The 18,001-nt window shown below is 42.5% G+C and overlaps 1 protein-coding gene across 1 annotated transcript in view; it reads left to right on the top strand.

Annotated features, from left to right (window-relative positions):
* LOC147666329 (sortilin-related receptor-like) overlaps window positions 1-18,001 on the top strand; it is a gene marked incomplete at its 3' end in the record, with an annotated part of 215,830 nt that overhangs the window by 172,647 nt on the left and 25,182 nt on the right. The window contains exons 9-11 of the mRNA XM_086949128.1: window positions 13,412-13,604; window positions 13,778-13,895; window positions 17,204-17,277. Of these exons, the coding sequence (XP_086805254.1) occupies window positions 13,412-13,604; window positions 13,778-13,895; window positions 17,204-17,277 (385 nt within the window). The remainder of the gene's footprint in view (window positions 1-13,411; window positions 13,605-13,777; window positions 13,896-17,203; window positions 17,278-18,001) is intronic.

Here is an 18,001-nt window from a genome sequence, read left to right as displayed (position 1 = left end):
TTAGTTATGGTAAGAGAGCCTCTAATAAAGGGTATAGACATGATTGATTAATTGGGGAAAGCTTATGTCAGTTGTCATATGTTGGATCTGCTTATTATAAAAGTCATGACAAAACAGTAGGCTGGATTTATTTATTGTGCAATGTATATGTAAAATCCAATAGGAATTTTTGGTTGGATTGTTTTTATCATGTTTGAAGCCTGCAGGCTAGTATTTTGTTACATGTCACCTTACAATGATATATTCAGGCAAATATTTTAGTGTGGACTCCTCAATTTGACAAATCCTAAGGGTAGAAGATTTGCATTGTGATATATTTTGCTAATATCTCTTCTTACGGCCTGACAGGCAAAGTTATCCTCCAGAATCATGTAATTTAAAAGAATGATCAAACCATACATTTGTATGTACATAAGTATAAATCTTCTTGTACAGAGGGACTTTGGGCCAGCTCTCTATTTCCATTGGGGTGTTTGAGTACAACTATACACTACTCAGATCAGTGACAGCACAAAACATTGGTCAGTAGGTCATCCCACTTCATCCACAGGCTCTCGCTCTCTGAGTGATTGCATTTATTTGTTCACGTGTGCACATCTTGCTGAAAATGAGTATGCTTCAGTGCTAGTAGCAGTCCTTTAGTTTTCTATTTTCTCCTTTTTATAGGTCCCCTTCCACTTCATCCTTTCTTTTTTTATTTCACTTTTTAGAGCATACCACAGCTCCCCTGACATTGCCAGCAGGTTGCTTAGCTGCCGCCCATTTCCCTAAAGCGCGCCCCATCTGGCACAGCCACAGCCTTTAACTCAAGCGACCATCATGGTATGGCATTGTCCATAGTGTTTCAACATTCCACTATGCCAACACTTCTTTGGTTCCTAACATGTCAGCGATGCAGGGAATTTTAAAACAATGATATACTGTGTCCAGTACCATTACAATTGAGCCGTCTAATTCTGTGTTTAAGTTTATATGCTGTTGCAAGCATATACCCACCATGTATTTGGTAGCATATTTCCTATTTCTTACTTTAAGTCTTTTAATTTATCTTTCTTATGTTGAGTTTGTGTGTGTGTATTATTGTGGTCGTGTAAGTGCATAAATAAAATAATGAATTAGTGGGTGGATGAATGTGGGCATGAATGCAAAGGTGACTGACCAAAAGTATGTATGATTTTTTTAATACTTTATTTTCAATTTTTCTATATTTATTCATTACAGTGGCCACTTTGTAGTAACATGATGCATATTGCCTGAGAAGAATATCTAGAATATAACACGAGAACAAACCAAAATAAATTTCCAGACCCATTGAGCAAGACGTTATAGACCCATTAGAGTGGGGTACACATACACGTAACTTAAATTGTTCTCTTTGAATTAGATCAGATTAGCACAAATCATCTGGGATTAAAACATTTCACACTTATATTGTATATCCAAGTACTCTTTGTTACCTTTTCAAAGCTAGAGAATAAGTGTGAGAAACACATTATGCGTTCATCCCTCCCCTTTTTCTACACTTTCTTCCCTCTCTGTTTCCTCTGTGGCCCTGCCTCTGAGGTATACCCGATATGGTTCTCAGATGTCACCGGTATGCAAGTTGGTGGCCTGAGGGCATTTTAGTTCTTGGATTACGTATTGCAGTATGTCAGGTCAGTAAACCACTCTGCTAATGTAGATAAAGCTCCCTTCATCCAGCGCATGGCCACTCTTCTTTTCGCGAGCATTATGCCAAGCGCAACCAATCTGCGGGTTTTCCCGGGCACTACTAAGAGGGCAACAAAGGGTGTGATAGATAGGGGTGTTTCAGATCTGTCCTATAGTGCCCTGATTACAGCCTCCCAAAACGCATGAACCCCGGGACAGTCCCAAGCCAAGTGAGTAAAGTTGGCGTCCCCTGCCCCACATCTCATACAAGTGTTGTCCTCCCTCAAACCATATCTGTGTAGTTGCGTTGGAGTGTAATAGACTCTGTGGAGGTATTTGAAATGGATTACACAGTTTCTACCATTTTGCGAGATTAAGTTTGTGACCGAGCAGCAGTATGACTACTTTCCCTCCTACATTGCAATGTTCACCTCTACCGGCCATTCTTTGCAAGATTTCGTCTGGTCAGGATGACAAACCGGTCTTGCGAGTGCATATAATATTGAAATACCACGCCGTGGGGGCTGGGTCTGCAGTAAGTATGTCAATGAGGCAAACTCCATAGGTTCTGTCATACTTTCTCTGAGTTTAGCGCGCAGTGACTTTCTCACTCGATAATAATGGCATCTAGTAAGTTGCGATGACTCTGTTACCAGTGTCTGAATCTGCTCCCAGGGATGGACCTCCCTGTTTGTGAACTGATCCCCCTTGTTGTTTCTGTTTAGCATGTGCAGTGTCTGTATTACTGCCTTGTTGTCTTTCAGAGGGAACCAGTCGCACCACTTCACAGGTAGTCTAGGGGAGCAGAGACATGTGATCTTCTGTGTATCTGCTGACTTATGTAATTGTTATCTGGTGATCCTGATGGAGTTAAAACTATGGTATCGGCTCTGTGGTTTGGAGGGCAAGTATTGTGGAAGAGTAGCTGAGCTCACTTCCTCTCTTTCCAGGTTCAAATGTGGCAAATTGGGTGGGCCATGTATCCAGGAATATGCATGTATTTGTTGTGCAGCGATATAGTATGTTTCGAGGTTTGGAGCATTGAGCCCACCTGCAGAGTAGGGTTGTACTAGCGTTGCCCGTTGCACCGTAGAATGCTTGCCCGCCCTGGCTAGCCTGCTGAGAAGAGCATGGAGGGTGCAAAATAGTGACTTCGGTAGTAGGATTGGTATGTTAAGAAAAAAGAAAAAAACGTGGCAAAACTATTTTTCATGAGTGCAATGCGCCCCAACAATGACTCAAAGCTTAATACATTTCTCTATGGTGTGTGTGAGACTTTGCACTGCCTTACCATAATTTTCCCTGACTACCACCGGGTCTGTGTGTACCTGGATCCCGAGATATTGGACCGATTCCGTGGTCCGTGTGAAGCGGTAATCCATCTGAATCTGAGTAGTGGTAACTGTGAGAGGAAATATACGCAACTTTTTCCAATTTATGCGCAATCCTGAGTGAGTTCGAAACCTTTCAACTTCTTGTAGTATTGGAATTAAGTTATGGTCAGGATTCCTCATATATAATATGGTATCATCTGCATAGGCTGATATTATTAGTTTATATTGTGGAAATCGAATGCCACGGTGTGCATGATATTCTCGCGTAGCACATGCCAAAGGTTTGGCTACCAGTGCATATAGCAAGGGACAAAGTGGGCAACCCTGTCTTTTGCCCCTTGTGATTGCAATTGGGGTGGATAAAATACCATTAACTCGCACTCGTGCCACTGGGTTTGCATATAGTACTTCCACCAATTTTATAAATATCTCTCCGACTCTTACATGCCTTAATACTGCTAATAGAAAGCTCCACTCGACTGAGTTGAATGCCTTTTCTGTATCGAGAACGACAGCTGCAGCGTGGACATCAGGGTCTATACTGGTAATTGTGCAAAAAGGAGTGCGCAAGTAACTTGTTAGGGAACGACTGGGGTTAAAATCCAGATTGCTCAAGACCCACCAATCCCGGAAGCTGTGGGGAAAGCCGGCTGCAGCGTGGACATCAGGGTCTATACTGGTAATTGTGCAAAAAGGAGTGCGCAAGTTACTTGTTAGGGAACGACTGGGGTTAAAATCCAGATTGCTCAAGACCCACCAATCCCGGAAGCTGTGGGGAAAGCCTATTCCCTACAATTTTTGCAAAGATTTTAGTGTTAGTATTGAGTAGCGACAGTGGTCTGTATGAGTAGCACTGTGTGGGTGCCTTGCCAGGTTTCAAAAGTGTAATCAGAATAGCTTTGCGCAGTGTGGGGGGCATAATTCCATCTCTAGCCATTTGTTCTGAAAGATTGACCAGATGGGGGAATAGTCTATCTTGATATGCCTTATAAAAGGCCACTGTCAAGCCATCCGATCCCGGCGCTTTATTACTTTGCATTTCTTTTAATGCTGTTGTAATTTCAGTGGGGCGGAGGGGGCCAATTGATGTTCCCTATGGGAATCAGTTAACCATTTCATGGAAATATGTGCTAAATAATCCTTGGTGGATTTATCTGCTTTAGGGTCCCTGAGGTGTAAAGATCTGCATAGTACGCTCAGAAGTGTTCAACAATTTGCGGGGCTCTCCACACCAGCGCTTCGCTATCATCTTGTAATGTCAACACTTCATCAGCTTCCTGAACAGGTCTGGTCAGCATGGCTAGTGTAGCGCTGGGTCTCTCCCCTTCACCGTCCACCCTAGCAGTGGCATATTTCCCCAAGTGAACTATCTCTGACTGTGCAAGCTCATTATATTCGTCACTTTTTCTCCTGATCTGTGCTAATTTCTCAGGCTCAGATGTTCTGTGTGTCTCGTTCAAGTATAGCCAGCTCTTTTTCAAGTTTTAGCATTCGGCCGCTTATGGATCAAAGTACCCAAGCATGTTTTGAAATAGTCACACCGTGAATTTAAACCTTGAACGCCTCCCAGATGGTAACCATACGCTCTACAATCCCTTATGTAGTTTTTAAAATATTCATCTATTGCTTGTGCTAGTTCCTCACGAAATGCTGAGTCCAATAGTGAGTATTGGGGACATTGCCAGGCGAGGAACCTTGGTTGCATGCCCTTGAGGGCCAGAGTTAGCTTAACAGGAGAATGGTCTGAAAATGTGCGTGGCAGATGAGTGCAGTCGCGTATGAAGGGTAGAAGACTTCTCGAGATGTCTGGGGACCTAACGAACGGTGTACTCGCTCAACTATAAACACCGGCGAGAAGGTGTCACAGCCCAGCAAGGTTATCAGAAGCTGTTCCACAAATTTCTCCATGTTCCTAGTTGTTGTGGATTCAGGCAGCCCTACTATGTGCAAATTATTACATCTTGACCATGCCTCTAGGTCCTCTGCCTTGTTCTGCAGAGCGCCATCAGTGCCTCCACCCGCTTCTGCGCACCTGTAGATATTCTTCGTTCAATCATGACCTTTCTTTCTGCTTGCTTGTCCATTTGCTCCAACATGATACGTGAAGGTTTCAATTTTGCTATCTATAGTAGTGAGGCTTTGCTGCATAGTGGTGAGTATTGCCCTCAAACCCCCCTAAATCGATGGTCTGGGCTCCCTGCTCTGCCGATTGTGCCTCTACATCGACCTCGCTGGTCCTAGTGGATTTACATTGCTCGAATTGCAGCTTAGGTTGAAGTTTATCAGGTTTACCCATCGTGTTGCAGGTTGCGCGCACTGTAAGCCGTCCAAGGTGTCAAGGGGTTTGCAAAGTGCGTTTTTAGAGCACTTATAATGTGTCTGTAGCGTATCCTTCTGTCGGTGCTGTTACTTATTATGTAGCGTTGAAGTTAATGCAGCTGAGTGAGCTGTGGTATTACCGTAGACTCTACATGCACCTCCACACGTTCTCAGATTATCTTTATCGGTCACTGACAGGCCCTGGCAAGGGCGCCCCTAAACACTACAGCCCCGGCACTTCCTCACCTGTGCCGGCCTGCTCTACGATCTCCAGACTAGTGAGGCGTCTGAGTGCAGCTGCTACGTGGGACTCCCTGCCATGCGAGCAGTTAGCCGGGCGGGCAGCTGACGCCCTGATCTGTGGGCACGCACCTTCTGGAATTAATCCTCCCGGGGGTTGAAGCAGATTAGTGGTGGGCTCTGCGTTTAGAATCTGGCGATCCCCGTGCCCTAGACGCGTGCCGCGCCCAATGAGGCAGACCCTGCAGTCAACGGACCAAATTAGCCCACGCTGCAGGTCACCGGGGCGCACTTCTCCAGGCACGGCAGCGAACGGTGGCAGCTGAGGGCACCTGGCGAGCACACTAGGGCAGAGTCCAGCGGTCACTCATGCTCAAGCCCAATTCCTCACACAGAGAGGTAGGCCGCGTCTTCACTGGCAGTGCACTCCCGGTAGATCAGCTCAGGGTGGATCGGCAATCGCCGCGAAGGCAGCGTGCTTTGACAGACCGTCTGCTCCATCTGATTCTCCAACTGTTGCCCCTTATTTAGCACTGGATGCTGTAAATTCCTGCTGTATTCATTTATCGGTCTCAGGAGCTTACTCAGTGGGCAGCCATCTTGAAGCCAGGCAAACTCCGTCCCCCCTCACCTCCGAGAGAATCAGTGACAGAAGGGGCACTTTCATTAGTAAGCTAGCTCTATTAGCATTGCTATTGCTTGTTCAAAAAGGTGAAATCTCTACTTTTTGCAGTGTCACCCACTGGTCTTTTGCTTCTCCACTTCCATTATGCTTTGTCAGAACTGCAGCCTGATGATTAATAAACTATAGATAGAAGTAGGTTTCAGTGAATTCCTCTAGCAATTTTTGTTTACTCCATTTATATTAAAAAATAAATTTACATGGAGGCAAGATGGCCGCTGAGGGCTTCAGCGAGTAAGTCGCACACTTCACTACTCCCTACCACTGGATAGATGGATGGCTGAATTAATGGTGGAGCCTGGCTTGGAAAAGAATACTTTTTTGTACTCCATACAGCTTCAATGCGACAGAAATCACAGGAAAAGCGGATTCACATTTAAAGAGTTAAGTGCAACTAAACGAGTTGCTTTGAGTCTCTGGAGGAATTTTACAGCAAACACCAGGCTGATTTTGAGATCCTGGTTCAGAATGCCGCCTAGGCTACAGCGGGTAAATGAAGCTAAGGACGGCAAAGAAAGCAAAAGCGGAAAGCTTTGTGAAACAGATACTACCAAAGGTCAAATTTTCAAAGAGAAAGCCAAGACTGATACAAAATCGGAAACAAAGACGGATACAAAAGTATCACTGAATGCGGCCCAGAAAAGCGGAGCTATCTCTAAGAAATCAACCCTGAAAAAGCCAGGCGGTGATAATCCAGTTTCAGTTTCGGCGAAGGAGATTGGAAATAATAAGAAAACAAAAGAGAGCGCAATGCGTCAGCCCTCAGTTACGGAGAGTTTTTCAAACATACCTTCGAATCCAAGCGGAAGCAGCGGCGGTGGCAAGTTTGGGTACAAGACTGATGTCCTCCCGGTGTCTGCTGCTACAACTGCTGGCGGGAAAGCAGGGCTTGTCAGTGAAGCCCATAGATCGGCTCCGGCACCGGGAGAGAAGGCTGTAACGGGCGCCAGCGCTGGGACGGAGGTTGCTAAGCAACAAAGTGAAAGACCCGATGTGGGGAAGCCGGCTGAGGCGATGCCTGCTACCATTGCTAGCGCTGCAGGAGAGACGAATGAATGAGCTGTAGCAGGTGAGGACAGAGCAGAGGCCGCTTCTGACCCTACACAATCTCTGAAACCTATGCAACCAGGAAAGCATATTGCGCTGCACAAGGTCTGTAGCGGGTTGATTGATAATAGAGCTCTGGGTACACATTTGCCGGATGAGGATAACTGCATGATACAAACTACTGATTCAAATACAGGATTGGTGAGGGGATTGGCAACAGATTCTGATATACAAGTATTGCCTCGAGAGCACATGGGGATAAATGAAAGAGTGGCTGATACTTTATTATGGGCGAATGAAGTGGATCCAAACATGGAAATAGAAGGAGTCAAATCAGGTGGTGAATCTTCGGCTTCTGCTTCCAACTCCACTGAATTACACATTATGTCTGAGGCGGCCTCTGCAGAGAGGTTTTACCCGGTAGAAGAAGACTCCCAGTCACAATCACTACCCACAGGAGAGAGCTCCGATGAGTCAACTGGGGGAGACACAGGTAGTAGCTCTCCGGTCCAGAAATTCACTAAAAAAAACGTTCTTCAGCAAGTAGTACCACTGACCCTACCAAGAAGCTAGCCTGGGATTACTCTACTACCACATTTTCTTTTGTAGAGCAGGATAGCCCAGCTACAATGATTGGAGAGCAGGGATCTTCGCAGTCTACACAACCCCCAGTTACTTTGGATTTATTATTTAATACTCTGAAATTGATGCAATCCGAGGCTAGAGGGGAAAGTAGGAGAGCTAGACATGAGTCAAGAAAGGTCCAGAACAAACTGAGGAAAATAAGTCAAAGACAGGACGAGATGGCTGAAAGGGTGGCCCATGTGGAGGAAAGAACTGGGAAAGTGGAGGATGATTTGCGAGAGATGAAATCATATAAGGAAGAGCATCAGAAGGTGGCTGAAGATGTAAACTGGAAACTGGAGGATTTTGAGAATAGACAGCGTCGAAATAACATCAGACTGCTAGGAATAGAAGAAGGACTGGAAGGGGGGGATATTAGAATGTTTGTTGTAAATCTGCTAAAAGGTGCTTTCCCAGAACTAACAACATGGCAATGGGAATATGAAATCCAAAGAGCCCATCGCTTTCCGTTTTTCAAAAGAGGGCAGGAAGGAGCCCAAGGGGGGAAACCAAGGGCAATTTTGATTTTTGTTGGGAATTTTCTTTTAAGACAGTTGATCCTGGATAAGGCCAAACCTGAGTCAAGAAAGACATTTAACAATGTTTCGTTCTTTGCAAGGCCCGATTTTTGCCATGCTACAGTAGAGCGTAGATGGAGATTGAGGCAATTGATACCGATTATACAGTCCCTGGGCTCAGAAGCTTACCTATTGTATCCTGCTAAGTTGAAAATAGTAACCAAAAGTCAGGTTAAGTTTTTCTTTTCTGAAATCAAAGCAAAGGCCTTCATGATTGAAGTTTTGGGGTACAAGGAGGGATAACTAGAATAATGAAGCTGGATATTTGACATAGAGGTGGTATGAAGGTGGGGAGGAGTGGCGACTGCTGATTCCCCGGCGATCACACATAGGTCATGCGTGACCTATTTGCCTGTAGGGGAGGGTGGGGGAGGGGTAGCTCGGGGTGGGGAAGGGGGGGAACAAAAGGAGGGGGGAAAAAATGGCACACATCATGCATAGCAGCATACATACAGAGGTCTAGCAAAAGATTGGTACTGCTTTTAAGTATAAGGTGGAACAAGGAAATAAATAAAGAAAAAGGAAACTGGGAGAGTAAGATGGTTCTAATTTTTGATATTTTTTAATGGCTTGCCGAATTATTTCAATGAATGTGTGCGGTCTTAATGACCTCCAGAAGAGATTACGGGTCTCTGCTTTTTGTAAGGCATTAAATCCAGATTTGATCTGTCTCCAGGAGACTCACGTTGAGGGAGGTAAAGGTTTTTTGTTAGGGCAGTTGGGGTTTGAAGTATTAGCGTATACTAAACAAGCCTCTAAAACACGGGGGGTGGCAATTTTGGGAAGGGGGAGAGAGTGTACGGTGATTAGGAATAAGGTAGACATGTGGGGAAGATGGGCCATTGTGGAAGTAGTGTTCAGAGGAGCTAGATTTACTTTGGTATCAGTCTATGGTTCAACGTGTGATGAACCGGACATATTTGAATTTTTGGATCAGGAATTGACAACCTGGGTGGAACCTTTCGTTTGTTGTGGGGATTTTAATATTAATCGCCCTGCTAGCGTAGAGCTACAAAGGGACCACGGGTATACTGGGCGCAAGAAGAGGGTACATAAGGCAATAGTAGATTTGGCTGCACATAACGCATTATCAGATGTATGGGCAAATTTAAATCCAATGAGTGACGGGGATACTTTTTTTTCAGCACCCCACAGAATTACTGTTAGATTAGACTATTTCCTAATTTCTAATGTTTTGCTATCCAATGTATGTATTAGAAAGCTACCACGTCTGATGTCAGATCATAACCCATTGTTACTGACATTGAATCTCAATGGTATTACCAGAAAAGCTTATAAATGGACATTTGAAAGGGCGTTGTTAAAAGATGAGTTATTGTAAACATATGGAGAAGTGGATAACCAAATTCTGGTTTAATAACAAGGGTAGCTCAAGCAGTGGTAACATCTGGGATGCCTTTAAAGCAGGGATAAGAGGTGAGACAATTAGTTTTACAACATTTAGACAGAAGAGTGAAAGAGGGAAGACAGAACAGCAAATGAATTCACTTCTGGCTGCAGAGGCAGAACTTAGTAGACTTATTATATCTGGGAGCCCACTGGATCAAAAAATATTAGAAATAATGGTCTTAAAGAGCGATATTGCTGAAATTGTTACGAATAAAACGGCTGTAAATTATTTCGCAAAAAAGGAACAGGTGTTTGAATACAGTGAGAAGGTGGGTCATATTCTTGCTGTTAGAACTAGGCAGAAAACTAACGCTGGGGATATTAAAAACATGGTAGATAATTTAGGGAATGTGATATTAGACTCGAACGGTATAAGGAATGAATTCTGGAAATACTATACGAACTTATATGATGTTGACAACAGGGTGGGTATTGATGAAATAAGTGATGAAATAAGAGACTATGTGGGAAATATCCAGCTTGATATGTTGGAAATGGAAGATCAGATTAAGCTGGATTCTGATATAACGTTAGAGGAAGTAACATTAGCATTATTAGAACTCCCATCCTCTAAAGCTGCAGGACCAGATCTCATTCCAATTGAATTTTACAAAACATTTTTCTCTTCTATAAGAGCGGAGTTACTAGATACTCTTTTACAAGCACAGCGGGAAGTGTCAGTCCCAGATTCTTGGGGGGGCACTGAGATTATTGTTATTTTAAAAAAGGGTAAGCCACCCACAGCCCCAGGGTCGTATAGACCAATCGCCCTTATGAATGCGGACGTGAAATTGTATTCCAAAATTCTGGCAACAAGGCTGTCCACCGTTATAGAAAAACTAGTTACATCAGATCAACACGGATTTATCCCAGGGAAAGGCACCACTACACATGTTAGAACAGTGATCACTTGTTTTGATGCCATGGAGGTTGCTGGTGGTCCTTTGGCAGCCTTATTCCTAGACGCCGAGAAGGCTTTCGATAGGGTCGCATGGATATACTTGTGGGAAATAATGAAAGTATATGGTTTTGGCAATAAATTTATAAGGGCAATTCAGGTTTTATATAAGGCACCTACAGCCAGAATTAAAATAAACCGAGATTTAACTGCACCTGTACAAATTAAAAGAGGCACTAGGCAAGGTTGTCCTAGCTCTCCCCTTCTTTTTGCATTATATATGGATCCGTATTTGCGTTATCTAAAATCTAACCCGAATATCTCTCCTCTTATATCAAATGGAGTAGAGGTTAATGTATTAGCGTATGCAGATGACGTTGCCATAATCACCCCAGACCCATCCAAAGCAATGGAGGAGGTTGAGTTGGAGGCTAGTAAATTTGGCAGAATATCTGGGTACAAATTAAACAGTGCAAAAACACAAATTATTAAAAATACAATGGTTCAATACAATGATACTCGGGTGGTTCCAGCAGCAATGTATTTAGGAGTCGAGATATCATCTAACTTGGACACAGTGGTAGGACGGAATATTTCCCCTTTAATTAAGGACGTAAGCGCAGAATTGGCCAGAATAGATAAGCTTAGGCTTACGTTAGTTGGACGTACAAATGTGATAAAAATGATTATTCTCCCCAAATTCCTTTATTTCTTTCGCACTATTCCTCTTTTGTTTGAATCAATTTGGTTTAATAAGCTAGAATCAATATTAAATAAATTTATATGGTCATATGGGAAGACTAGAAGGGCCTACAAGTTTATGACGTTGCCGAGGGTTAGTGGAGGGTGGGGGGTTCCGGACTTTAGGTTATATTACTGGGCATCTGAACTACAATTCACTCAGGGTTTGCTGGGTGCAGGTAATTTAGATTCGAATGTTAGATCCTTTTCGACAATGGTATATTCTATCATAATATGGGCAGATGCCGCAAACGCTTTTCTAAACCATGCCGACTTTCTTTACTATAAACATACACGTTTTAAAACAGTTAAAGCTGCATATAACATCTGGATAGCAGTAGCAAAGAAATGCGGACTAGGAAGATACAATAGGTATACTAGAATGTATAGGAATAGGACATTACCCCCCTTGATCTTTTCTGATTCTATAATGGCAGACTGGGATATGAAAGGTATTAAAAAAATAGGAGATCTGATGGGGTTGGATGGGAATATCTTACAATTTTCAGATTTGATGGGAAAATATGATATAACAAGAAATAGTTTTTTTAAGTATTTGCAAATCAGGAGTTTTTTGGGTAAGAAAAAAGGTGGAGAATGTGGATTTCGGAAGAGTAATCTTATGGAATCCTTAGCTCAGGGGGGAGAGTGCTCTATACGATTCTTTTATGCTAGCTTAGCAGAATTTAAAAAAGATGATACTGAGAAATTTGGAGACAAATGGGCAGGGAAATTAGGGGTACAGAATCAATGCTTTTTGGATTCATTGGAGTTAGGATGTTCTGTTTTGTGTTCTGCTCCTCTTCAATCGCAGCATTTTAAAACTTTATATCAACTTTATCACACACCGGACCGCATTGCACAGTGGGGGGCGATTACAGGGACAACTTGTTTTCGCTGCAATGCTCCGGCAGCAGACAGTATCCACATCTTCGCACTTTGTCCCCAATTAGATAATCTACGAAAGGGTATTGAAGAATTTATGAGGCATACTCTTGGTTTAAATGAGATTCTAACACCAACTGTTATTATGCTAGGGGTTAGGGGATATAGGGGTGACAATACTGAATTTGTATTCCTAGCGATGGCAGTGTATAGATTATTAATTGCTAGAGCATGGCGGGACCCTATCCCTCCCACAACACAACAATGGATTGCTTTGCTATTGGGGATATTTAACCTTGAAAAAGGTATATATGCCAGGAAGGGTAAAAGAGCAAGGAAATTGGGATTGAAAATATGGAAACCTGTATATTGCTGGAAAGAGAGAGTAAGTGTATGCCTTGGTTAATAATTTGTAGGGCTTGTTTATGTTCTCCACCTGTATATGCGTTTTGTTTATAGTATTTCATACAGTAATTATTTTGGTTAAATTTTGCATTGTGATCTCTGTTTATACAAATGACAATTGTTGTATGGTGTGTGCCAATAAAATTTTAAATAAATAAAAAAAAAAAAAAAAAAAAATTTACATGAGAAAAGTTTATTACCGGGTGCACAGAGTTAATACCAAATTCTAAAAAGTGTATGGGCATCTGGGCTCCGGTTTGTGCATGTTCAAATATGGCGGTTTGCAATATGTCAACTGTTCAATGATGTGGCGTGCAGTGGGCTTGTGCAGAAGAGCATTGGACAAGACGTTTTATTGTTATTGTTGACCACAAGATCCTGCAAACTACTACATACTAATTGCATACTCCAGCATCTCATGAGTTCTCCGAATATATTTGTCAGTCATTTTCTCGTCCGTTGCTTAGATTCTGTTCTCTCGGAAAGGATACATCGTTTCCACTTACATAAAAACGCAATGTTTACCTTTTTCAGTGAAGAATTGTATTATTGTCATCAATTCCGAGATCTTTAAATGGAATCCACAACCTTCTTTCAGGTATTTTGCCAATGAGCCATTCGCCGACATTCATCGAGTGGAAGGCGTGAGGGGAGTGTACATTGCCACTCTGATTAATGGGTCCTTTACTGAAGAAAACATGAGATCAGTTATCACCTTTGACAAAGGAGGAACCTGGGAGTTGATCCCTGCTCCGACCTACAATGAATATGGAGAAAAAACGAATTGTGAGGTACAACTATTTCGCATTCTTATGTTTGTTAAACTCTCTTTTGCACTCTCTTAAGGCGACCAGCGATATTACAGTGATGGATAAAACAGTATATGTGTTTTGACTGCTCCAGGAGATTATTGGTAAAGGAGCAGGGATCTGTAAGCACCAATACATTTCTTTTTTTATTGCAGCGCTCCAAAGGGTGCTCTCTCCACCTTGCCCAGAGGTTAAGTCAACTTCTTAATGTACAGATGCACAGGATGCCCATCCTTTCCAAAGAGTCCGCCCCGGGGCTTATCATTGCCACTGGTAAGCTTTAAAACTTTGAAAGAAACTTGGGGTTGCTAACACTTCATGCTGCTGCTTTATTTTATTGTTCTGTAGTCACTGAAGGATTACTTTATTTTTATTTTCGTGTAGTCACTGAAGGAACTATAGATTACGTTACATTCTCAATTTTCTTAGACTTTCTGAATAATCTAGACCATGGGTACTCACATTTATTCTGTTGGGGGACAAAATTACAGTGTGGTTTGTGGCCGAGGGCCGCACCGGTAGGGGGGGTCAGTGGGGGCGGGGCTAGAGTGAAAAAAAAAATCAAACTGTTTCAAAACATTAGACAATGCGACAATGCTGTATTCGAAAAACAGATGGAACTACAAAGAGCACATTTTGATAATACATTTTTATTAGCAGACAATAGCAATCTTAAGAGGCATTGCATAGCTACATATACACTTTGACCCCAATTCCATCAGTCTCTATCTGTCCGTCGTCCTCTCTGTCAGTCAGTCAGTCTCTCTATCTCTCTCTCTGTCAGTCTCCCTCTCAGTCAGTCACTATCTCTCTGTCAGTCTCTCTCTCTCTGTCAGTCTCTCTCTCTGTCAATCTCTGTCAGTCAGTCTCTCTCTCTCTCTGTCAGTCTCTCTCTCTGTCTGTCAGTCTCCTCCTCAGCCAGTCTTAGTCAGTCTCTCTGTCAGTCAGTCTCTCTGTCTCTCTTTCTCAGTCAGTCAGTGTCTCTCTCTCTGTCCGTTTCTCTCTCGCTTAGTCTCTCTCTCTCTTTCTCTGTCAGTCTTTCTCACTTAAGTAGGACCTGGCTTGGCAGTTCAGTCTGGACTGTTCCCATGAGGCACAGGGTCAAGACTGATTTGCATATGGCTGGGTCTAAACTGGTTTGGCATGGTGAGCAAAAGAACAAGGATTTAACCCAGGTCCCTTGACTGGGGGTGAATGAATGATGTATTCAGCATTCCTACCATCATTTGTTTGTGTATCATCTCTTTCTCAGTCAGTAATTCTCTCTCTCTCTCTGTCGGTCAGTTTCTCAGTCAGTATCTCAGTCTATTAATCAGTCAGGCTCTCTCTCTCTCTCTCTCTCTCTACTCTCTCTCTCTCTCCACTCTCTCTCTCTCTCTCTCTCCACTCTCTCTCTGCTCTCTATCTATCCGCTCTCTCTCTCCCCACTCTCTCTCTCTCTCCACTCTCTCTCTCTCTCTCTCTCTCTCTCTCTCTCTCTCTCTGTCTCTGTCTCTGTCTCTGTCTCTGTCTCTCTCTGTCTCTCTCTCTCTTTTTTTGCAGTGCTGCAAAATTGGTCCCCTGTATTAAAAGCGAAGCAGCAGTACACTCCACCCCTTTCTCTAAAATATAGAGCGGTATCTGCAGTCTGTAATGTACAACACCTTTGAGGCTTAGTGTTGCATGACTGATCATGAGCTGTCGGTATTCTGCTGCCAGTTATAGTAAAGGAGGTCAAGAATCCCCTCCATGGGCGGTTGCGTCTTTACATGAAAAGGTACAGTGTAATCCCTTAATGATGCTAAAGAACATATGATGCATAAGAAGATTATATTGAGGATGGGATATGATAGTATTAAGGAAAAAACGCAATGCCTTTAATTGGACGAGTGAGTGACGATCTCTTAAAAGGGGGATAGGGGTGGAGGACAAAACAATGTCTTGGTACATTGTAATGTTTTGACTCTGTTTTGCATATTATGAGGTAGAACTTTATATTTATGGAGTAAGTAGGGAAGAAGCGGATAAGGATACCAGAAAGCTACAAGCTGGTAGTTTAAATTGAGAAATCTCTAAGTCAGCAAGTCGGTATACAATAATAATTGAGCATTTGTTGTAGGAGAAGCGTGACAAAAAAGGTCAGGAAACCTAAGCAAGATTAGAGATGTTCAATCCCAGACAGCGACCGTCCTTGCCATACTTAGACTACCTATATATTGCATTAACTTCAAAACCGCAGATATCCTGTTGCCTCAGCACTATCATGTACATAACTTCTCTCACCATCTCTATCCTGCACACTTTACTCAGTTCATATGTCTATACTTTGCCTCCTCTCATGGCAACGGTAACATCCTGTGCATTTGTCCCCAGCTGTGCTTGCACCCTGCTCGAAACAGGGTTTTTCAAACGTGGGACTAATATTTGTTCTCCTCTACCTCGGTTTTGAATCGGCCTTCCTTAGACCCACTCTTCCTCTGTAGCCAGATACCAATTTCAACTAGCCAACCTTAGTGTCTTCTCTCAGGGGTGCTTTGCTACACTAAAGATTAGTATCTAGAGAACTCGGATTCATTTCGCTCGTTGCCTGCTTGGGCATTTTGTTCCCTAATTTCTCCTTATGTTTCGAAATTAAGCTTCCTTCTGACATTAGTTTCTCTTTTGACGCTTCCTAACTTTAATTTCGGTTTTGAGACTATATCAATTCTCATCATATTCCTTTTCTGTGTTTTTTTACCTACTTTCTAGGTTAGCTTCATTTGCTCAATGTGTGCTCTTTTCTCTTTCTTTGGTCATGTTCTATATTTTCCTTTTCACTCCTGTCTGCCACACTAGTGACTACTGTGTCCAAAACCTCACTTATCAGGGGAGACACTCGCTTTAAGAAGATTCCATTGAAATATGAATCCTCATTTAATGATTTACAACAACCCTCTCAAACGTCTCCTTCTGTGGATTATTTTTCCATTCAGAGTGTTGTAAATTGTATTAGAACCTCTAAACGCTCTCATATCTTTGAAACAAGAAAGAAATGTTGAATTGTTCTGTTTCATTCAGGCAAGAAACCTCTCTGCATTGCTGTCCCCAATAATCAGGACCACTGTAGATACTCATCCTTGTCCTTCTTACTTATCTTAACTATATAAATGGGCTCTCTGCTGTCTTATTACCGTTCAGCCCAATAGTTGGTTCACAAGTTTTCTCTGTGCTGGACTTGTTTCATGTTATGAAATGCCATGGTCTAGCTCCACCTATACTTCCATTTTGCCAATCAAGAATTTTCCAATTAGAGTACTTGATCTAGAAGATTTAGGCTTTGAATCTTCGTTTGGTTGTGTTGAACGAGGAATGTCCTCCTAGATGTTGTGCCCTTTCCCCCCCCAAATTGCTTATGTGACCATTATTTATTTAAATCGCAGATGTTCACAAGGCAATCTGCTATTAACATCCCTTTTAAGCATTATGCTCCTTTCCTCAAAGAAATATCACATAAACATTGCATTAAAAAAGCAAACCCTATGTTTAGTAGTTATGTGTTCTGAAATGTGTATAACCAGTGTTTCTTGTAGACCAGACATATGTGAACAATGTTTTCTCTTTAGGTACCATTGGGAAGAACATGGCCAGTAAACCAAATGTGTATATTTCCAGTAGTGCTGGAGCTCATTGGAGAGAGGTAAACAATTTGAATTTTCACTTTTGCTTTTGAAATTAAAGACTACCACTTTTAAAAGAGTGCTCTTGTCAAATGTATTTAATGCGAAACTAGTGTTTTTTTATCTTACTTGGTAGTTTGAATGATGTACTTTCTTTGGGAAGAAATCAAAACTTTAAGTATGTAATGATTCACGCCGGATGACAGACACACCGTACCGACTGCATATTTTTGAACACGCCAACATTAATTTTTTTGTTTCTCAGTCTTTTTGCCTTCCGTTTCTGCTAACTAGCAAGACTTCCACAAATGTAGTGCTCTTTTTGATGTGTCTCCACTGGGCAGCATAAAGCATGATTTCTGCTACACCACTGGTTATGAACATCTTTTTTGGAGAAGCTAACAAAATAAAGCTGCCAGTGGCATCCTGATGTAGAATAAGAGTCCTCACCACCGTCCGCTTTTTGTGACCCTGGCAGTGTAGGACTTGAACTACAATCAGTCTGTGTACCCTGGTCTCTGTCTGTCCATACCATTAGGCACATCCACCTTTGATGCTGGGAAGGTGAGCTAATGGACAAGAACAGTTCTAAATTTGGACACAGAGGAAAAGTCTGCAGACTGATCAAAAAGTAATAAGTCAGGGGGCTGCAGTAGAGGGAGGAAAAGCTGTCTAGCTGGTGTCATACTAGTAGATTACAAGTAGCAAATACAGAACATGTGTCTTCCTGCAAACTGAAATGTT

Source organism: Lissotriton vulgaris, unplaced genomic scaffold (assembly GCF_964263255.1).
Source record: "Lissotriton vulgaris unplaced genomic scaffold, aLisVul1.2 SCAFFOLD_3467, whole genome shotgun sequence".
In the NCBI taxonomy this organism is placed as follows: domain Eukaryota; kingdom Metazoa; phylum Chordata; class Amphibia; order Caudata; family Salamandridae; genus Lissotriton; species Lissotriton vulgaris.
Note: the sequence above shows the minus strand (reverse complement) of the source record. Positions and strands in the feature narration are given on the sequence as shown.